The 23,450-nt window shown below is 33.6% G+C and overlaps 3 protein-coding genes across 3 annotated transcripts in view; 2 read left to right on the forward strand and 1 right to left on the reverse strand.

The window, feature by feature from the left end:
* LOC133172934 (uncharacterized) overlaps positions 1-23,450 on the forward strand; it is a 92,618-nt gene that overhangs the window by 63,373 nt on the left and 5,795 nt on the right. The gene's annotated exons all lie outside the window — the stretch shown is intronic.
* LOC133173157 (ubiquinone biosynthesis protein COQ4 homolog, mitochondrial-like) lies at positions 112-19,317 on the forward strand. The gene is made up of 6 exons (XM_061308098.1): positions 112-278; positions 15,763-15,924; positions 16,281-16,377; positions 17,761-17,863; positions 17,958-18,181; positions 18,285-19,317. The coding sequence occupies exons 1-6, from the start codon at positions 158-160 to the stop codon at positions 18,454-18,456; spliced, it is 879 nt and encodes a 292-aa protein (XP_061164082.1). The 5' UTR covers positions 112-157; the 3' UTR covers positions 18,457-19,317.
* On the reverse strand, positions 19,320-23,255 carry LOC133173158 (U6 snRNA-associated Sm-like protein LSm2). The gene is made up of 4 exons (XM_061308099.1): positions 23,196-23,255; positions 22,873-22,940; positions 20,791-20,881; positions 19,320-20,567 (listed from the first exon to the last, which is right to left on the reverse strand). Exons 1-4 carry the CDS (start codon positions 23,196-23,198, stop codon positions 20,439-20,441), a joined length of 291 nt encoding a protein of 96 aa, XP_061164083.1. The 5' UTR covers positions 23,199-23,255; the 3' UTR covers positions 19,320-20,438.

A 23,450-nucleotide genomic window follows, 5' to 3' on the forward strand; every position in this document is an offset into this window, starting at 1 on the left:
CATTAAGTTTGAAATTTGGAACTTTGATTTTGCAACATGACTGTTTGTTTTCGTTTTGGGTGAAAATTTAGATAAGTCTTACTTAGACATTTTCGTAATATGTAGTTAACTCGTACGATCAGCGAAAACTAAAACAAGTTGAGATAAATTGAAAGTTATGACTGGAAACCATTTACGGAAGTGCCTAACTTTCTCAAGATATTGTTTTTTAAGACAGAACAGAACAAAGGTTCATTTAATTCCAATTACTAGGACTCTGGCAACGAAGAACCAAGAAGGCAAGTGTTCCGAATTTCCTCAGTAATACATATGTTTGACATAACATTGCCAAAGCAAAATAATTCTTTAATCGAATAAATGTACAGTAGCTTCAGAAATTTGTTTTTGTATTAAATCCGTATACATGTAGTTTGCATGATTTGTTTTAGGTGTAAAACAATGAGGTATAATGAAAATGTTATATTGATTTTGTTGATGAATATGTATCATCTGAAAAATAATGGTAAATTGAAATTTAGCAGGTAGGGCAAGGAAGGCATATTTTACTATCAAATCAAAACTGCCAAACAATCACAGCATCTCTCGAAAGATTCGGAACGACTTTACTTTACCGGTCCCCAGAAAAACGCGCTAAACTATAGTGTCGCCGTAGGCGACTTCAGTATATATGAGATCGCGTGAGCGATCGAAAAAAATTAAAAATATGAGGTTTTAAGCCTTTTTGACCCCAAAATCGAATTCTACGGTTAAAAGTTTAGTTTAAAACTTCGTTTTTAAATGAAGTTTTTAACCTCGTTCTCTGAAAAAAAGTAATAAATATTATTTATTCAGTGAAAAGGAGACAAAAAATAATTGTGAACGAAGCGCGTGTGGCGCATGCTTAGTGCCGTTTCTTTAGTACTTAGCCATTTTTTTCATGTAAACAAACCGACGAGATGTTGTTGAAGCTGAATAAAGATCTTGCAAAAAACACAGATGCAACTGAATATCTTAATAATCTAAAAGAACAAGACACTGACCCTAATCTCTTGGATGGTATGCGAGGACTAACCCACATCTCCAAGGCGGATGCTAAACCATGCTAGACTAACCCATGTGCGAGGACTAACCCTAATCTCTCGGATGGATGCCAGACTAACCCTAATCAGTCGAAAACTTGTGCAAGGACTAACCCTAATCTTTCAGGTGGGTGCAAGACTAACCCTAACCAGTCGAAAAATGTGCAAAACCAACCCTAATCAGTTGAGTGACGTAAATCTTACGTCATAGTGCAATGAGCGCGCGGATCTTGCGGATCTGGGGACCGGTAAAGTAAAGTCTACCCAAAGATTCAATTTAAGATTTATATGAATCATGCATTATACCAATTTTTAAATTACCGATAAATGGCTTGGTGTAAAATGCGTAGGATGGAGGCTTCACAATGGAGTTACAGAGTGCAAGGGGTGGAGACTCTAAAGTCAATTTAAACAGATTTGTCTAATTTATCTCTCATTCAGTTTAAGAGTTTAAGACCCTAAAACCTAATGAAATCTGTCAAGACTTCATAGATTACTGTGAGATAGCAGACTGCGGGACATAAATCTTACCAAAGTTGAGGTATTTCTGTTGCACTCAGCATCTGTTATTTAAATTTAAATGAAAAGCAGAAGCTCTAAGCCCCCTTTTTGTTTTTGATATCTAAAAGTCTTTTTTGGCGGAATCTCATTTTGTTGTTTCTCAATCATTTCTCATACTTTGAGAAAAAAAAGCAACTGTATGCACCAAAGGATAATTTTGATGCTGTTTCTTTTTCATTCAGTCTCTGTCATCTTAAAAAATTTAAATCAAGAGCTTAGTCGTTCCCCTTGTTGACATGTGAAGGTCATTAAATGTTTCTCATTAACATGTTCCATAAGATATTGCCATTCATTCTTTCTTTATTTCCTCCAAAACAGAGATTCAAAATCAGCATTACAATGTACATCAAACATATTTACAACATTATAGTAGATAATAAATTAGAAAAAAAATAATGATAACAGTTATAAATAAATAAATGAAAAAATGAATAAACAAGATTTGCATGAACAAAATAAATGAAAAAATAAATAAATAAAGAGATTTACATGAACAAAAGTTACGCAGAAGTGAACCAGAAGTCTCTGACCCATCCTTGCAAGCCAGGGGTCCTGAGTCAATATGTTGCCATGGGACCCCTGGCATATTTCATTCAATATTCGTGGGCTTGCTTCTCTCATTGAGAAGCACCAATCAAATTAAAGCTTTCATAAATAGTTAGATAAGGATTCAGTTGACACCTCAAATGCACGTGTTACAAATTGTTTATCATAGAATGGCTTATAAATAATGTGATTGGTTGAGAGATAAGAAAAACAATCAAGATTTGTAATTTTTCCGAAAGACGTCGCTACAGTCAGCACACAAATATTGAATGAAATATGCCAGGGGTCCAATGGCAACGTGTTGACTCAGGACCCCTGGCTCGCGAGGAGTCTCTGACCAGACTGTAGGCTGTAGCTCTACTGGTTTACTTATAAAAGAAGATAAAAAGAGCACTTGGACTTGAAACTTTGCAACAGCAATACATAGAATAATGATCCTTGGTTTAATCTTTTTGTAGCAAGATTTATTGCATTCAGACTAAAACTGTAGGAGGAGTGGCCCTTCAAAGCAATTTTACAGAAATTTCAATTTAAGTAACCATTGCACTGTACTAGCGATTGTACTAGTAAGACTACAAGTGAACTGTAGTAGTTAACAGTACTAGTGATTTGTACTAAGAACTCTTACTTAGAAGCTGTGCTGACAATTTGTTTTAACTGTTCATCTACATGACGTCTATTGTACAACTGTGACTTAATAAATATATCTATATAACCGTGTCCAAGTCGTTGTGTTATACATTGCAACATCACTCAACAAAATCAAAAACAACTAGTTATAATTGTAACGGGGACCGTTACAGATGTTCCCCAAACGCTCCCCAACTCCCTTTTGGTGACTTTTTTCCTGTAAGCTTCATTAAATAAGGCAATGAAGTATATTGGTCATTTTTTGCATTTCACGCGCGCACACGTGCATGCATGTGCAGGATGACCATGTCATCCTGTCTATACTATATATGCATCTTTATATTCTCAGTATCAAAACATTTCATCAAAAAATATATAAGTTCCGGCTAAATCAAGCATATTGGTCATCTTAGCATTGCGCACACGCGCACATGCATGTATGTTCATAATGACCATGCCATTTTGTGTACACTTATAATATGTCTGTTAATTCATAGTATCAAAGCTTTTCATCAAAAAATATAAAAGTTACGGCTATATTAAGCATATTGGTCATTTAACACATTGCACGCGCGCGCACGTGCATGCATATGCATGCATGTGCATGATGACCATGTCATCTTGTCTACTCTTTCTATATATATAAATATTTTGAGTATCAAAGCATTTCATCAAAAAGTATAAAAGTTACGATATTATCAAGTAAATTGGTCATTTTACGCTTTGCGCGTGCGCGCACGCGCATGCATGTGCATGTTGACCATGTCATCTTGTTCACACTTTTAATATATCCTTATATTCTGAGTATCAAAGCATTTCACCAAAAAATATAAAAATTACAGCTATATCAAGTATATTGGTCATTTTACCCATTGCACGCGCACGCACGTGCATGCACGTGCGCGCAAAATGACCTTTGTTCCGCAAATCTACATAACATGCCTATTAACCCTAAAAAGGTTTTAACTCAATTGGATGAGCAGTTTCCGAGAACACTCGCGGACAAAAAAGTACCGGAGAAGAAATAAGAAGAAAAAAGAACAATAACTAGTATTAATTGTAACGGGGACCGTTACAGATGTTCCCCAAACGCTCCCCAACTTCCTTTTGGTGTCTTATTCCCTGTAAGCTTCATTAAATAAGGCAATCAAGTATATTGGGCTTTTTTTTACGCATTACACTCGCACGCACGGGCATGCATGTACAAAATGACCATGTCAACTTGTCTACACTTTTAATACATCTTTATATTCAAATTTCATTAAAAGATAAAAAAAATTCGGCTATATTAAGTATATCTATCATGTCCATGATGATCGTGTCATCTTGTCAACACTATTAATATATCTATATATTTCGGATATCAAATCATTTCATGAAAAAGTATGAAAGTTACAGCTATATCAAGTATATTGGTCATTTTAGCATTGCATGCGCGCGCACGTGCATGCATATGCATGTTGACAATGTTGTCTTGTCTACATTTATAATATGTCTATATATTCTGAGTATCAAAGCATTACATCAAAAAATGTAAAAGTTCTGGCTATATCAAGTATATTGGTCATTTTACTCATTGCACGCGCACGCACGTGCATGCAAATGCATGCATGTGCGCATTGATCATGTCATCTTGTCTATACTTCTAATATATATTTATATTCTGAGTTTCAAAGCAATTCATCAAAAAATATACAAGTTAAGTCTATATCATTTGTATAGGTTATTGTAATCATTGCGCATGCGCACACGTGCATGAATGTGCATTCTGACCATGTCATCTTGTCTACACTATTAATATATCCTGATATCTTGAGTATCAAAGCATTTCATCAAAAGATATGAAAGTTATGGCTATATCAAGTATATTTCTCATTTTACTTATTGCACGCGCACGCACGTGCATGCATGTGTGCGCTGATCAAGTCTTCTTGTATACACTTCTAATATATATTTATATTCTGAGTTTCAAAGCAATTCATCAAAAAATGTACAAGTAAAGTCTATATCAATTGTATTGGTTATTTCAATCAATGCGCATGCGCGCACGTGCATGCATGTGCATTCTGACCATGTCATCTTGTCTACACTATTAATATATCCTTATATTCTGAGTATCAAAGTATTTCATCAAAAGATATGAAAGTTATGGCTATATCAAGTATATTTCTCATTTTACTCATTGCACGCGCACGCACGTGCATGCACGTGCGGGCAAAATGACCTTCGTTCCGCAAATCTACATAACATTCCTATTAACCCTAAAAAGGTTTCAACTCAATCGGATGTATAGTTTCGGAGATCACTCACAGACAAAAAAGTACCCAGGAAGAAAAATAATAATAACTAGAAACTCATTGCGAGCAATGAGAGGTCTTCCGTCCGATTCTGAAAATAAAAACAAAAATTCAAGCTGAAAAAGAGATAAAAGAAATTCAGACACTCTGTAAATTTAACCCTTGTCGTCAGCGTGAAAATCCAACTTGCTAACGTTAACCATTCATTTTTTACATCACTTCCGGTCACGACCGGAAGTACCAGAAGTAACGGCTATACAAGATTTTCTCACGATTCATATAACTGATGACTGACCATCAGTCTTGAAAGTTTTAGACTTCAGTCGTTTACTGTTGCCGAGCAATATTGTGAGATCAAATTCTAATTTTGAGAACAGGTAAACAAGAGACCGGAAGTGAATTTTATAAAAATCTTTGACTTTTCTTTAGACATTTGCAATATATACAACATACATAAAGTCATTTCAAGTACTTTATCGATGAGCAATATTTATGAGAAAGTTAAATACCAAAGTAAAGTAGTTTATCTCCAAAAACCAGAAGTTGACGTTTTTGTTTCCGGTGGAATCTAACATATTTCTAAACAGCGAAAGAGATGCAATAAAGTGATGCAAGGATTAATTTAAAAAAGAAAAGTTAATTTTTTTTTAGATTTCTTTGATCACTTACTGTGACAAGCGGAAGTGACGACTGACGCGTTTAACCCAAATGGTTTTGCTTACTCCTCAAGGTCTATTACTTATAAAAGTTTGGTGTTTTAATCTTTTACCTAGTTTTGAGATCTCGCTCAGACAACTTCACATTTTGAGGACAGGAAAACATGCGACCGGAAGTGAATTTTTGAAAGATATTTACGATTACTCTAGACATTTGCAGTCTGAATAACATATTTAAAATTCATTTCAGATACTTTTTCTAGAAAAAAATATTGATGGAAAAGTAAAATACTCAAATTATGTAGTTTTTCTCTTATAACCGGAAGTTGTCGCTTTTGTTTCCGGTGAGACCAAGATCTTTCGAATCTGCGAAAAAGATGCAATAAAGTGATGCAATTTTTAATTAAAAAAAGAAAAGTTGAAATTTTCGATTTCTTTGATCACTTCCTGTGACGACCGGAAGTGACGGCTGACGCTCTGAACCCAAATGGTTTTGCCTACATCTTAAGGTCTGTTGCTCATATAAGTTTGGTGTCTTAATCTCTCACCGTTTCCGAGATCTTGCTCAGACAACTTCTCATTTTGAGGACAGGAAAACACGCGACCGGAAGTGAATTTTACAAAGATATTTGATGTTACTCTAGATATCTGCAGTTTGAATAACATATTTAAAATTCATTTCAAAAACTTTATCTACAAAGGATGTTAATGGGAAAGAAAAATACTAAAATTATGTAGTTTTTCTCTTATAACCGGAAGTTGTCGTTTTTGTTTCCGGTGGGACCAACATATTTCGAAACTACAAAAGAGATGCAATAATGTGATGTAAGTATTGATTTAAAAAAAGAAAGTTGAAATTTTATGATTTCTTTGATCACTTCCGTAAACGACCGGAAGTGCCGACGACGAACGAAAATGTGATTCCACAAATTTAGAAGTCACGTTCTATGCTCTCCAATAAGTCTCCAGTTCATATCTTTAGTTATTCTTGAGAACATTCGAGGACAAAATTTCATTTTAAAATCAGGAAATTGCCCGTAACTTGGAACCAAAATGGAATTTTCCAAAATTTCCTTGTGATGAAACAAGTTCATACAATGACTAATTTTTCCTGAAAGTTTCACGAAAAACCACTGAATAGTTTTCGAGAAAACGCCTGCACAAAATTTGGTCAAAAAAATAATAATAATAATAATAATAATAAGAAACAGTAGAATCACTATAAGGTCTTCCGTGAAAACGGAAGACCTTAATAATAATAATAATAAGAAACAGAGTAAAAACAATATGTTCCCAAACTTCGTTTGGGGAACATAATAATAACTAGAAACTCATTGCGAGCAATGAGAGGTCTTCCGTCCGATTCTGAAAATAAAAACGAAAATTCAAGCTGAAAAAGTGATAAAAGAAATTCAGACACTCTGGAGATTCAACCCTAATCGTCAGTGTGAAAATCCAATGTGCTAACCATTAACCATTCACTTTTTTACATCACTTCCTTTCACGACCGGAAGTAACGGCGATGCAAGATTTTCTCACGATTCAAATAAACTGATGACTAAATATCAGTCCTGAAAGTTTTAGTCCTCAGTCGTTTACTGTAGCCGAACAATATTGTAGGATTAAATTCTAATTTTTAGAACAGATAAACACGTGACCGGAAGTGAATTTTATAAAAAATCTCTGACTTTTCTCCAGACATTTGCAGTATCTACAACATGCATAAAATCATTTCAGGTACTTTATCGATAAGCGATATTTATGAGAAAGTTAAATATAAGAATAACGTAGTTTATCTCCTAAAACCGGAAGTTGACGTTTTTGTTTCCGGTGGAATCTAACATATTTCAAAACAGCAAAAAAAATGCAATAAAGTCATGTAAGTTTTAATTTAAAAAAGAAAAGTTAAATTTTTTTATTTCTTTGATCACTTCCTGTGAGAAGCGGAAGCGACGACTGACGCGTTTAACCCAAATGGTTTCACCTACCCCTCAACGTCCATTACTCTTAAAATTTTGATGTTTTAATCTTTTACCTGTTTTTGAGATCTCGCTCAGACAACTTCTCATTTTGAGGACAGGAAAACACGCGACCGGAAGTGAATTTTTGAAAAAATATTTAAGGGTACTCTAGACATTTGCACTCTCAATAGCACATTTAAAATTCATTTCAGATAATTTATCTATAAAGAATATTTACGGGAAATTAAAAAACTCAAATTATTTAGTTTTTTTCTTCTAACCGGAAGTTGTCGTATTTGTTTCCGGTGGGAGGACAAACATCTTTCTAATCTGCGAAAAAGATGCAATAAAGTGATGCAATTTTAAATTAAAAAAAAAAAGTTGAAATTTTCATTTTCTTTGATCACTTCCTGTGACGACCGGAAGTGACGACTGACGCTCTTAACCCAAATGGTTTTGCCGACATCTTAAGGTCTGTTGCTCATAAAAGTTTGGTGTCATAATCTCTTACCGTTTCCGAGATCATGCTCAGACAACTTCTCATTTTGAGGACAGGAAAACACGCGACCGGAAGTGAATTTTACAAAGATATTTGACGTTACTCTAGACATTTGCACTCTGAATAACATATTTAAAATTCATTTCAAATACTTTATCTACAAAAGATATTAATGGGAAAGAAAAATATTCAAATTATGTAGTTTTTCTCTTATAACCGGAAGTTGATGTTTTTGTTTCCGGTGGGACCAACATATTTGGAAACTACAAAAGAGATCCAATAATTTGATGTAAGTATTGATTTAAAAAAGGAAAGTTGAAATTTTACGATTTCTTTGATCACTTCCGTAGGCGACCGGAAGTGCCGACGACGAACGAAAAGTAGTGACCCGGCTAGTACCTATCACGAACTATAATCCCTGAAAGTTTCACATTGATATCTCTTGTCGTTCTTGAGATTATCCGCGGACAAAATGTCATTTTGAAATCAGAAAATGGTCTGTAACTTGGCACCGGAAGGAAATTTCCAAAAAATCTCTCAGATAGATCAAGTTCATATTACAACACACTTTTCCTAAAAATTTCATGTAAATCCATCCAATAGTCTTCGAGAAATCGCGTGCACAAAATTAGAAAGTCAAAAAAATAAGAATAATAATAATAACTAGTAGACTAATTGTTCACAGAACAATTAGAGGTCTTTCCACCTTTTTAAGTGTTTCCATGTAATTTGGGCTGTAAAAAAAGAAGAAAAATGCCAAAAAAAAAAAAAAAAAAAAAAAAAAAGTTCTTCCAGCAGGGATCGAACTCAGAACCCTTAGCTTGAAAGGCAGACGCGCTAACCACTACGCCACGAATTCGGATGAAGATGTATGCAGTAAACTACCTATTTTGGAATTTTAAAAAAATTGTTGTACAACATAGTTATCGGAATTGAATAGTTTTGAGAAACATGTTTCCATATCATTTGGCTTTCAAAAGAACAAAAGAAAGAAGAAGAAAAATACAAGAAAATAAATAAACTCAAAAATTCGTCTTTTGCTATAGATTTATACTCGGGCTCGTTTCTCCGTAGAGTTCAAAAGGTCTTCGCGCAGCTCCAAAAAAAGATGTTTTTTTTTTTTTTTTTTTTTTTTTTTTTTTTGGCGATTTAGGGGCCAATTTTTCTCTCTTTCCCCTTCTCTCTTCCTTTCTCTTCTTCTCTCTTCCTTTCTCTCTCTCTCTCTCTCTCTCTTTTCTTTTTGCTTCCGTGTTGATGGCATTTGTTTACATAGTTACCATGGAAGTACAATGCATGCATGACATGTGTTTTACTGTGCATATCGTAATTCTATTTTTGTGCACTGTGCATTCGAAGGTTTAATTTGAGGTGTTAAATGTTCTGATTTAGTTAAACTACTTAGAAAAGTGCCGATGAAATAAATCGGACTCGAGGCTAATGGTATGTAGGTCGTCATATAGGAAAACATGGACTGGACTCAAAGCGACCTGACTGCGGATCCTAAGATTGTTGCAGGCTCAGTAAGAAGATTCCTGAATGAAACAAGCTTCCATGTGGGTTATATTAAATGCAGCTATGATAAATAAAATGATCTACATGCATTTTAAGAAGAAAACAAGATAATTAAAGCGTGGAATAGTTTATTTCATACATTTATATTGGTTTAACACCCCCCCCCCCTTTCATATATTCTGTATTTCTCGTATTTTGGATGACCTTGACCTTTGACCTTGACCTAATTTTCAAGGTCAAAGTTTCTAAAGTAGTCGAAGACACTGTCGAAGGTTTCGCATCTCTACGGTCAATGGTTTCGGAGGAGTAGCGATAACAAGGTTTTTCGCACAAGGGGCAAGAACTTTTTAATGCGTCAGGCTTAGGGGTTGAAAAGTGAAATCTGAAAATAGTTTTAAAAGGACATATGATGTATTTAATGTTATGTAATATATGTTGTAAGACAAAAGAGATTTTAAAAGAGCTATATTTCTCATATTTAGAGTGACCTTGACCTTTGACCTTGAACAGATTTTGAAGGTCAAATGATGAAGAATCCAATGCAGTTGGTTTCGTGTCTCTACGATTAATCGTTTAAATTTTTTTCATTATACATAAAGAACAAAAACTTTCAGGGGGCAATTACTCTTCAAAGTGCTCGATCTATCATTTCGCAATACCAAGATTTAAAAGTATTCTTAAGTAGTCGAAGACATCGGTGAAGGTTTCGTAACTCTAGGGTTTACGGTTTCGGAGGAGTAGCGATAACAAGGATTTATTGCGAAAGGGGTTATAACTCCTCGAGGGTTCAAAGTTCATATACGCAGGGTCAACTGCAAAAATCTTTTACCAAGTACATTCTTATGGACCATGAATCTTTTCGATAAATCTTGAAACTCAAAAACACGCGGCGGAAAAATAATAATAATAATAAACAGAACAATTTCAATAGGACTTTCCACAGAAAGGTGGAAAGCCCTAATAATAATAATAATAAACATAAGCATTTCAAGAGGTCTTTCCACAGAAAGGTGGAAAGACCTAATAATAATAATAAACATAAGCATTTCAAGAGGTCTTTCCACAGAAAGGTGGAAAGACCTAATAATAATAATAAACATAAGCATTTCAAGAGGTCTTTCCACAGAAAGGTGGAAAGACCTAACAAGGGACCGGCTGCGTGAGAAAACGTTAACACTGTTCCCTAATGAAAATGTATTAATGGACTGTAAGCCCGATTCATCGATATTGTGAGCATGCTGAATTTTTGTAAATAGCTTCGTTGTAAGCTTAAAAGATCGGGTTCGGATTTTAACATTTCTGGCTGAATATCCTGAAATAAATATGAAACATTTAAATAAGCATTTCTTTGGGTTAAATTAAATATGTGTAGCCCAAATTAAATTCCCAACATGCATTTTTAGAAGGGAAACACGACAATGAAAGCGAGAATTGTTTTTAATATACCGAAAATCGCTATTTCTGGAAACTGATTAATTCTAAATAAAAATCAAATAAATTCCAAATGTAAAAGAAAGAGAGAATGCTTGGTATTAAAATGTCGTATCATATCAGGAGAATTAAATGCTACTAACGACATCTGAAGAAATAGCCGATAAAAGGTTTAGATCATTTCTTCGTTCACCTGCACTTAAATTTCAAACACAACAGAACTTGTAGTTTTTGCCGTGAAACTTCATGACCTCTATAAACTTACAAGACTCACCGTAAAACTCTCCAGAAAGTTTCTCTGAGGTCTGTACTACATTTGTACCAAATCTGGTGTCGATCCGAGGTCTGGTTTGAATTCTAGAGTAATATTCTACATTGTTGTTGATGTGATTTTTTTTTTTTTTTTAAGAAGGGGGGGGGGGTGAATTATTTATTTTATGCCTCTTTCAAACTAAGAATTGTAACTACTTCCACATCCTTAAGCCTTATTGTGACCTTTGAGTCAAGGTCAAAGGTCAAGGTCAAAGGTCAAGGTCATACAAAAAAAGAAAAAAGAAAAAAAGAGAAATCTTTACTTTCTGTATTTTTACCTGATACTGGAGCCGGATGCATGTCCTAACTTTTCCATTTGACCCAATGTCAAGGTCAAAGGTCAAGGTCAAAGTTCAAGGTCATTTGGCGAATTGCTATATTTTACACATATATAAGGGATTTCTTACGTTTTTAAATGACCTTGACCTTTGACCTTGACCTATATTTCAAGGTCAAAGGTCAAGTATGCCGATGCAGTTGGTCCCATGTCTCTAGGATACACCGTTTTAAACATAAGATCATTAAATGTAAGTAGCGTAAACTTTCAGGGGCAGTAACTCATACAAGGGACCAAAGAATGCTTTCGCAATGATAGAATGAAGAGAGCACTAAATGAGTCAAAGACACTGATGAAGGTTTGGAATCTCTACGGTTTACGGTTTCGGAGGAGTAGCGATAACAAGGTTTTGTTGCAAAAGGGGTGACAACTTTTGAATGGGTCAAGCTCGGGGGACAAGAATGAAATCTTTGAAATAGTTTTAGAAGGACATATTATAGATGCAAAGATAATCAGTATATGTTGAAAGACAAAAGAGATATAAAAAGAGCTTAATTTCTCATATTTCGAATGACCTTGACCTTTGACCTTTGCATATATTTTAAGGTCTGAGGTCAATGAATCTTATGCAATGGTCCCATGTCTTTACGACTTATTGTTTTAAAAATTTTAAATTATTTCTAAAAATCAAAAACTTGGAGGGGCAATAACTCCTTGAAGGGGTTGACGAATACTTTCGCAATGAATAGATTGAAGAGTCCCCTAAATTAGTCGAGGACATTGGTGAAGGTTTCGTATCTCTATGGTTTACGGTTTCAAAGAAGTAGCGATAACAAGCTTTTATTGCGAAAGGGGATGTAACTCCTCGAGGGGTCAAAGTTCATATACGCAGGGTCAACTGCAAAAATCTTTTACGGAGTTCATTCTCATAGACTATAAATCTTTTCGATAAATCTTGAAACTCAAAATCTTGCGGCGGAAAAATAAGAAGAATAATAAGAAACAGAAGAAAACCAATAGGTCTTTCCACAGAAAGGTGGAAAGACCTAATAATAAGAAACAGTAGAATCACTATAGGTCTTCCGTTGAAAACGTAAGACCTAATAATAATAATAATAAGAAACAGAGTAAAAACAATATGTTCCCAAACTCCGTTTGGGGAACATAATAACAACAATTATGTATCTCAGTGTAGTTTACTTGTATGCCAAGTTATACTGAAATCAGACAAAAAATGTAGAAGGAGTAGCATTTTGACAGTTTTTCAAGGAAAGTTTTGTTTTTAGTAACCATGGCAACACCATTCATTGAAATCAAAAACTGATACAATGAATTATGTATCATAGTGTAGTCTACTTGTGTGCCAAGTTATAATGAAATTAGATCAAAACTGTAGTAGGAGTAGCATTTTGAAAGTATTTCACAGAAATTTCTATTTTTACTAGCCATGGCAACACCATTCATTGAAATCAAAAACTGATACACAGAAATGTGTACAGTAAAACTCGGCTATAGTGAAGTTCTAGGAACTTCCGAATTTACTTTGCTATATCCGTAATTCGTTATATCCATATAATGAATTCCTTAAAGAATATGTAGCAAATTCGTAATATAGATTTTTTTCCTTTAAGTGTGACTACCGTATTTAGTGAAGTATAAAGTATAAAAACTAACTTGGAGTTCCAAAGTTTTTTTGGTTAAATTGAGTTTCAAAAATAAAAAAACTTACAAAATTAGTTTTGTATAGTTCAATATTTTAAATTCTTAAACCTATGAAAATTCGCTATAAAAGATGTGAATTGCATAATTTTTAACGTCTAGGGGATACAAAATCAGTTCGCTATAACAGTAAATTCGAATTCAAATTCATTATATCCATTAAGTTTTACAAGGAATTGTTAAGAATTTTGCCAGGGATTGCAAAAAAACATTGCTATATCCGTAAATTCGCTATATCCGTGTTCGTACTAAACGAGTTTTACTGTATCTTATTAAAGTCTACTTGTTACGTTATATTGAAATCAGATCAAAACTGTAGGAGGAGTAGCATTTTGAAAGTTTTTCACAGAAATTTCTTTTTTTAGTAAGCATGGCAACTCCGTTCATTGAAATCAAAAACTGATACACAGAATGATGTATCTTAGTATAGTCTACTTGTGTGCCAAGTTATATTGAAATCAGATCAAAACTGTTGGAAAAGTAGCGTTTTGAAAGTATTTCCAAGAAATTTTTATTTTTAGTAAACATGGCAACACCGTTCATTGAAATCAAAAACTGATACACAGAATTATGTATCTTATTAAAGTCTACTTGTATGCCAAGTTATAATGAAATCAGATCAAAACTGTAGGAGGAGTAGCATTTTGAATGTTTTTCACAGAAATTTCTATTTTTAGTAACCAAGGCAACACCGTTCACTGAAATCAAAAACCGATATATATAATTATGTATCTTAGTATAGTCTACTTGTGTGCCAAGTTATACTGAAATCAGATCTAAACTGTAGGAGGAGTATCGTTTTGAAAGTATTCCAAAGAAATTTCTTTTTTAGTAACCATGGCAATGCCATTCATTGAAATCAAAAACCGATACACAGAATTATGTATCTTAGTGTAGTCTACTCGTGTGCCAAGTTATACTGAAATCAGATCAAAACTGTAGTAGGAGTAGCGTTTTGAAAAATTGTTTACACATGGACGGACAGCTAGACAGACAGACAGATGGATGATGGACACCTTACTATCACATAAGCTCTTCTGGTCTGACCAGTAGAGCTAAAAAAATAGGCAAAAGAATACAGTCTAGATTACTAAGATTGAATAACTCTGTAAAAGTGAGCTGCGGCATCCCTAATATACCTAAAGTTTAGCAGGTATAGTCTCATCATCAGGGTTATCAAAAGTTGAAAATCGTGCAGAAAAGATAAAAGATATTTCTAACTTCATACATTTAATATATGGAAATCTGTGCTACTATATTTGTATATTATTTGTATGACTTGTGCCACATGTGGTTTTTGTCAAAAAATAAATTATTTAAATTAAAATCATACTTTATCTTAGTAATAATAATAATATTAATGGGAAAATTAATACTGTACTGAATTAACCTATTAATCTGATATACATAATTTTCTGATTGTTTTGAGAATAAAAGCAAGTTCATATTAAAATGAGAAAGACACTGATATCTCTATACATTTTTTTTAAATAAAAAAAGGTGTTTTTAATTGAAAGTCTCTCTTTTTAGCTCACCTGAGCTGAAAGCTCAAGTGAGCTTTTCTGATCACGTGTTGTCAATCGTCCGTCCATCTGTAAACTTTTCACATTTTCATCTTATTCTCAAGAACCACGGGGCCAATTTCAACCAAAGTTGGTACAAAGCATCCTTGGGTAAAGGGGAATATATATTGTTAAAATGAAGGGCCAATTCCCCTTCCAAGTGGAGATAATCAAGAAAAGACAAAAATAGGGTGGGGTCATTAAAAAATCTTCTTCTCAAGAACCACTGGGCAAGAAATGCTGAAACTTATGTGGAAGCATCCTGGGGTAGCATAGATTCTAAATTGTTCAAATCATGCCCCTGGGGAGTAGGTGGGGCCACAATAGGTAATCCAAGTTTTACATTGAAATATAATGGAAAAATCTTTAAAAATCTTCTCAAGAACCACAGGGCCAGAAAAGCTGAAACTTATGTGGAAACATTCAGGGGTAGAGTAGATTCTTAATTGTTCCAGTCATGGTCCTTGGTGGTAGGGTGGGGCCACAATAGGGAATCTAAGTTTTACATTGAAACTTACAGAAAAAAAATTTTTTAGTCGTCTTCTCAAGAACCTTAGGACCAGAAAAGCTGAAACTTATGTGAAAGCTTCCTGAGGTAGGGTAGATTCTAAATTGTTCAAATCATGGCCCCCTAGGGTAGTGTGGGGCCACAATGAGTATTACAAGTGGAAATCTGGTGAAAGCAGGGCCAAAGTTACTCAGGTGAGCTTTGTGGCCCATGGCCTCTTGTTTTATTTGCAGAAAACGATGACAGGATGTATGTAGATGGAAATGGTCAGCTGAGAGTGCGCAAACTGGAGTATGATGAACTATACCCAGGACACATTCCAACAACTAATCTACAGAAAGTGCTTCTATCTATTGGCTCAGCAGGAATGTCCCTTCTGGATCCAGGCAGAGATGGTAACTATTATAAATTTGTACTGAAAACAAATAAAATTGGCATCTCTTTACAATCAAATCAGATACAAAGTGCTGCTGTGCCATGCTCAGGGAAAAACAAATGGAAAACCTAACAGGCATGGCACTGCATGAGCCTGAGCTGGATTCTTCAAGGACAAAGACCTTTAAAGTGGTTGGGCAGGTTGCTTGCTAGTGGCCAGATAGCAAAGAGTTCAGGGGTGCAGATCTGAACACCTGGTCTGGTCCATTACATTTTTTGAATCTCTTACTGACAAGTGAAATATTTTATTATTGTATTATTGTTATAAGCATCATCAGCTTGGTAAAACATGTATAAAATTAAATCTTTATGACAGATATGATTGCCACACTTGGTGAAACTACAGGAACATGGGCTCTTCGTTCCATCAAACAGAAAATGGAGGCTGATCCAACTGGTCAAAGGATTCTTCGGTAAGAAAAATATATCTGTTTTTTAAATAAATAATTATTCGAGTTCCTTGAGTAAGGCCAACATCATTCAACCCCGAAATGTTCACTACTTTTGCATATACAATGTACAGGTAAACTTCAGTATATTGACATTGGATATATTGATGTCCATCCACAATCCCTATATAGTTTCCTATATATAAATGATTATTTGCAAGACTCAGATATGTCAATTTAAATAATGTCAACAACCCTACTTATTTTGACATATACTCACAGTCCAAATATCAAAATTTTCTTGGTATATGTCAACAATGGGGCAATATTCTACCTGGGTGGAAGTGTTTGTCTAAGGGTCATTTATTACACTTTGTTGATTCCATATATCTTGATATCGTAAGAAATTCACACACCTCTACAATCCCTGCGTTTTGATCGCACTCTTCTTAATTTTACAATGAACTTGTTTATAAATGAAGCCCAAGCATCATTGCATGTTGATGAGACATTAATTGACCAACAGTTTGTGTTACATGTATATCATTGAGGAATGCACATGCTTTCAAATGCATAAATATATGTTTATTTATATAGAAACCTATGAAAATGGCAACTGATATATATTAAATTACAAACAAATTGGATCAAATAAATTATTTAAGAAATTTCAAAACAACTTATTTTTTGGTTAAAATGCATTCAGTAGATAAAAATCTGGCTATAAACAATAAATGACAAAAATAATAATACATTTGTAACATTACCTGCATAAGTAAGGAATAAACATTTAAAAGAATTGTTTTTACGAGTGTTTTCCTCAAATAAAATAAGAATAACACTGTATTTGATATTTTTTGTCTCTTTGGTGCCTACTTTATACAGTTTGATGTTAATACAGCACATTTAAACAAATGTTACATGACTGCAATTCAATAAATTTAGAAAATTTTTGATATGGAGAAAGAAACATTTTATCATTAAGATATTTTTGTTATTACTTAGGTTATGTATAACAAAATTTGCCATATCATGAAATCTTGGATGTCGAGTCTCAACTCAGATATCTTGACACTCGAAATATCTCAACATTTTCCAAGAGTCTCAATGATTTCAAGATACCAAACTTTACCTGTACCTTCAAAAGTCCACTGTCTGATGCATAATTTTTTTATGAATGTGTTAACATTCTGGTCTCATTGATATTGATATGAGTGAGTTTGACAATTTTTATGGGGGAACGGGGGAGGGAGGTTAATGAAACCATTTTTCAATAAAAAGTATCGAAAAGACAAGCAAAGAACATATACAGTGACATTCATTTTTTTGGTTTATCGATATTCCTTTCAACAAGAAGTTTGGTTTTTTTTATAAAAGTTGAATAACTTTCCATCTCTCCATGTCCAGGGAACAGCCAGTCATTAATACAAATACAGTGTCCATTGACTACCTTGGGAGTTTGCCTGAAGGTACATTTGGAAAAAAATACTGGCATTTCCTAAGCAAAAATGTAAGTTACATCACCAACAAACAACTTGACCATGCATTTCACATCAATTTAATTTTTTTTGCAAAAGTACAAGATTTTCATTTATATCTTGTAGGGTTTTTCTCCAGATGCTAGATTACCAATTCATTTTGTGGATGACCCAGAACTGAAGTATGTCATGTTAAGATATCGACAGGTCCATGACCTTTTCCACTCGATTCTAGGGATGCCCCCTCATATGCTGGGAGAAGTGGCAGTCAAATGGGTGGAAGCCCTACAAACTGGGCTGCCAATGTGTGTTCTGGGCGCTTTGTTTGGACCTCTCAGATTAGGGCCAAAGTAAGTCTGTGCTGTATAAAAGGTCATTAAATTTAGAAATAAAATGTGAATTATTTTCCTTATTACATGTATTGTACATAAAATTTGTGATTTTTTTTTTTAGACACACAAAGAAATATCTTGATACTTATCTCCCCTGGGCAATAAGAAATGGACAGAATGCCAAGTTTCTGATGGCTGTTTACTGGGAAGAGCACTGGGAGGATAATCTAGAGGAACTCAGACAACAGCTAAATATAGAACCTCCTCCAATAACTGCCACAAACAATCCTTAAGTATGCCCCCCATGTTATGAAATAGATTTCTGCAGTTCCAATTGACAGCCACAGCCAACAGTAAAATTGTTCACATTAACAAATCATGGACTGATGAAACAGAAAGGAGTAAAATATCATATTGACTATTGTCTTATTGGTGTGCAACAATTTACAATCCATAGATATGGATGAAAGAATACTTATAAAGATTTCATTTTTTGTGATTTTTTTAAAATTAATTTTCCATGACAATATAATACTAAAAATGATCATGAACAGTAACAAGTTCTTAAAAAAAATAAATACCTTTTCCCGACTGCAGCTTTTGTAAAGGACAACATTGGAATCAAGTCAGATGTTTTTACCCTCATTTAACTGTACCATTATGAAGGGCAGGCATTTATACAAAATTATCTTATAAAACCTCAAGTAATTCATAAAGCTGTAACTTCAGGCTGTTTTGAGATTTATTCATTTTGGTATGCCTAAATTGCAGAAAGTATTTTTCTGTATTTAATTTCATAAAAAATAAAAAACAAATTATTTCTCCTGTATAGATTAATCATATGCAAGATATCAATAATTTGTTTGTTTATTTGTTTTTAATCATTTACTGAAAGCTATCTTCTAGATTGAAGGAATTTAAGAGCTATGTCTTTCAGCAGTGGGAGATATATCCAAGTAAGATATTCATTCTTATCAATTCCCTCATATTTACTTCATATTCTGAAATCCTATCTAAAAATTAAGGACATGTGAGCCTTATATACATACAGGTACCTTGAAATATGTATATCCTTGGATGAATATTGTTACAAACACACCTGCTCCTATGATGTCCTCCAATAGGTATATGAGTAAATGAATACCAAGCTTTAAGATGAATGTTAATTTTTTTTAATTTGATTTACAACATCAAAACAATGATAGTCCAGGTGTTACTTATAAGACATGTACGGAAAAATCACCTGAAATGATACAATTCATACATACTGGTGCCTTTTTTACAAAATAATTATTTTTCTAAAATAAAATGAGTGTCTGAAGGCAGACTATAGTTTGTAATATGATCAAAGACAAACATTACTAGTGTTTGATAATAAAAGATTTTTATACATCAAACACCTAAAATTTTGGTGATATATTTACTACAAGATGTCAAGTTATTACACACATAGTCTGAAATATCTGACATTTTCCAGGCATTTTTCATGATTTTGATATTGGAAATTTCCCCACCGCCAACTGAACCCGATTTTCAATACATGCAAATTGAATTAAATGTCAAACTCACAACTTATCAATAGCATTATGTTTCTTGTTCTCATCAATTTTGCTTAAAAGAAAATATCACTCCATATTTTGATACAGGTCTCATGAGATTTTAAAATGCATGAAATCAGAACGAACCTCGAAAGTTTGATAAAATGTTTTACCAGACACTTAATATTACAAAGAAACAAATAAATAAAGGCAATATTTGTAAGTACTAGAAGCATTGTACTTTTAGTAAGATGTGAGTTAGACATTTAATTCGGTTTGGATGTATCAAAAATTGACCCTAGAATGTGGCCTCTGATTGGAGGCGGCAAATTTCCACTTTTCATAATGGTGCCGGTTCTGACGTTTTTCCTGGCACGTCAAATATCAAAATCTTGAAAAATGCCTGGAAAACATCAGTTATTTTGAACTATTACACACAGTGTACAAGTACTTCTACACATAAATTTACATCATACAATCTGTTGTTATTATGTATTCAACTGAAATGAGTCCAACCTTGTAAAGACATATCTATATTTTAAAACCAGAAAAAAATGTAATCATTGAAAAAATGAAACTCTTGAAGAATAAGAATACACTTGTATGTACGACATGCCTACTATACATGTACATCATGTTATTGTTTGCTATATTTGAACACTAGTTTCTTGTGCTCAGACACGGTCAACAAGCTGCCTCTTTACATCATCTTGTGTTTACACAGGCCTGTATTCTCATCACCTCTGTCTGTTCTGGGCAGCTTCTTTGCGTGCTGCATCTTGTAACAGCTGAGTGTCACATTCATCAGCAGGGAGCTGAACATATCGCACAACAGACCCACGAATAAAACAGTTTTTCACAGATAGCTAAAAAAGTGCAAAATATTATTCTATATTTACATGTTGAAATCATGTATCAGAAAAATAATACTTCTCTTCAAAAAAAAATTCTTATTTTTAAAGTAGGTGTAAAATTTATTCTACTTTATTTAAATAAATTTATTTTGACATATATGTTTCAAAATAATGGCAATATAAGCTTCCATGAAATAATAACTAAAAAGCAATACAAATGGCACACATCACTCACCATATGAGGGTACTTATCTGGATCTGTCACTGTAATGTCTGTCAATTTTATGTTCAGAAACTGGTCTACTGAATGCAGAGTTCCACAAATACTGTAAGATCACAGTTTTAACATGAAAAAATAGTCATTTACATTTGAAGTCAAGTAACAGTCAAAAAGAAGCAAGAAAATAATTTTTATGAGAGATTTATTTTATAAATACAAAATCTCAGTCCATTCAATTTAAGAGCATGGCAACTTATCATTTTTAGTGCTCTCATATTAGATATGAACATTTCTGAAGAGCAGCAAATGACCTCTAAAGATAATTATGTACTTCAGGTATAAAGGAAAGTACTTCAAAAATATTTTTTATATTATCATTGTACACTGTGGTCTTCATTTTGGTAAATCAATCCACCTCTCTCATGAGACTCTCTTACAATTGACAAGAAAATAATATACTGGAAAAGTTGCAATTAAGACTTGACATTTTTCTTTAGTTTATAAATACATGTACTTTATCAACTCTGAAATCATCCAAAAGGGAGTAATATGATATAACTATCTTACTGAAAAACAGCCGTCAAATTTCTTGCTGATATATGATTAAAAAAACTTGCATGAAATTTCATTTAAATCCTCTGTTTTACCAATGAAAGACATAGTTTCAGCTGCATTTAGACAGAAAGGGCAGTGCAGATAATGATGTCTTGTTTGGTGCGCTTGATCTAGATATATTGAACACAAAGTGCACACTTTTTCATAATCAAGTTCAAAGGTGTACACTCTTAGGCATACACCACCTACACCTTATTGGTAAATGCACTAAAATATGCCTAGAAAATGGTGGAGCACCATGCAGGAGCGGTAAAATTTTATTTTTTTTTTTAAAAATTTATGTATTTGGGATTACTGTCTGGTATTTGATAGGTTTATATTGCTATTTATTGTGTGCAGTAATTTAGTCTTGAGTTCAATACATTCTGTGCATGGTCTAAGGAATAAATGAAAATGCTTAGCATTTCATAAATTTACCATCATTAAAACAAGTTTAGTGCCCAAAGTCACTATTTATAGATATGTTGGAGTATGACCAAATATTTAATTTACAAAGTTATTTTCCATTTCAAGAACAGTATTTATTTTTTTTATAGATTTTTTTTTTTAAAGTGTTCACAAATGCAACAAAAAACAAAAAAAAAATCTCTATAAAGGATCTCCTTAGCTGCTATTGCAATTTTGATGTCCATATTGAAAATTAGTTGAAAATACTACATTACATCAAATTGCGGAGCGACTTTACTTTACCGGTCCCCAGAAAAACACACTAAAATATAGTGTCGCCGTAGGCGACTTCAATATATATGAGATCGCGTGAGCAATCGAAGAAAATAAAAAGTATGAGGTTTCAAGCTTTTTTGACCCCAAAATCGAATTCTACGGTTAAAAGTTTAGTTTAAAACTTTGATTTTAAACAAAGTTTTTAACCTCGTTCTCTGGAAAAAGTAATAAATATTGTTTATTCAGTGAAAAGGAGACAAAAAATAATTGTCAACGAAGCCCGTGCTTAGTGCCGTTTCTTTAATTCGTACTTTGCCATTTTTTTCATGTAAACAAACCAACGAGTTGTCGTTGAAGCTGAATTAAGATCTTGCAAAAAATACAGATGCAACTGAATTTCTTAATTAATCTAAAAGAACAAGACACTAACCCTAATCTCTCGGATGGTATGCGAGGACTAACCCAAATCTCCCATGCGGAGCTAGACTAAGCCATGTGCGAGGACTAACCCTAGGCTCTCGGACTGATGTGAGACTAACCCTAATCAGTAGAAAACCTGTGCAAGGACTAACCCTAATCTTTCAGGTGGGTGAAACACTAACCCTAACCAGTCAAAAAATGTGCAAAACTAACCCTAATCAGTTGAGTGACATAAATCTTACGTCATAGTACAATGAGCGCGCGGATCTTGCGGATCTGGGGACTGGTAAAGTAAAGTCTACCCCAAATTGCTATTGATTCTAAGGTATAACTCTGGGTGTATTACAGACAAATCAAGCGTACTCATATGTATAATATTTATTCATGAGATAATCTTACCTCAGATCATTCTTTAATTCAACTACAACATCCTTCCCAACTAGTGATTTGAAAAAGGAATAGAAAAGCTACAATAAAACAACAAAGTTTACATGCCACAAATTCTTTAATTAGTGTCTGAATGTGTATTCAACGGCTTATCATATAGGCCCCTATTCGCTTAAGATGCAAATCAACAGAGAAAATTCAAACCGATTTTCAGTTTTGTTATTTCATTGTTTACAATATAGATATGTCATGACATAGCGTACAACATATGACTTTACTTATCTCCATCAAATTAACACAATGGACTAAAAGCAAGAAAATATATGCCGTTTTACCATTTTTGCGTGCAGCACCGGCTCTTTATATTATGCATCAACTCTCTCTCAAAATTATTCGTACCATCGACGGGCAAAGCATGTCGTACAGTACAAAGTCGGGTTCACCTCGGGGATCGACACAAAACTACTTTGGGATACAGCAGTCAAGATCCCATTGACGCTTTCTAAAAAGTTTGATTGTCATTGTTTTATGTATCTAAAATTATAAACTTTATCGACAAGAAGAATTTCTAAAGAACTTTAAAAAAAAAA

Source organism: Saccostrea echinata, unplaced genomic scaffold (genome assembly GCF_033153115.1).
Source record: "Saccostrea echinata isolate AGI-Se365-2 ecotype Australia unplaced genomic scaffold, CSIRO_AGI_Sech_v1 ptg000056l, whole genome shotgun sequence".
Classification (NCBI taxonomy): Eukaryota; Metazoa; Mollusca; class Bivalvia; order Ostreida; family Ostreidae; genus Saccostrea; species Saccostrea echinata.

Excerpts from the sequence above, each read along its gene's own strand:
- LOC133173157 (XM_061308098.1), top strand. The coding sequence starts at position 158 with ATGACTGGAAACCATTTACGGAAGTGCCTAACTTTCTCAAGATATTGT. Across the intron at positions 15,925-16,280 it reads TCTGGATCCAGGCAGAGATG|ATATGATTGCCACACTTGGT; the intron begins GTAACTATTATA and ends TCTTTATGACAG. Across the intron at positions 17,864-17,957 it reads GGCATTTCCTAAGCAAAAAT|GGTTTTTCTCCAGATGCTAG; the intron begins GTAAGTTACATC and ends TATATCTTGTAG.
- LOC133173158 (XM_061308099.1), bottom strand. Across the intron at positions 20,882-22,872 it reads GAATTAAAGAATGATCTGAG|TATTTGTGGAACTCTGCATT; the intron begins GTAAGATTATCT and ends GTGATCTTACAG. Across the intron at positions 20,568-20,790 it reads CAGATAAGTACCCTCATATG|CTATCTGTGAAAAACTGTTT; the intron begins GTGAGTGATGTG and ends GCACTTTTTTAG.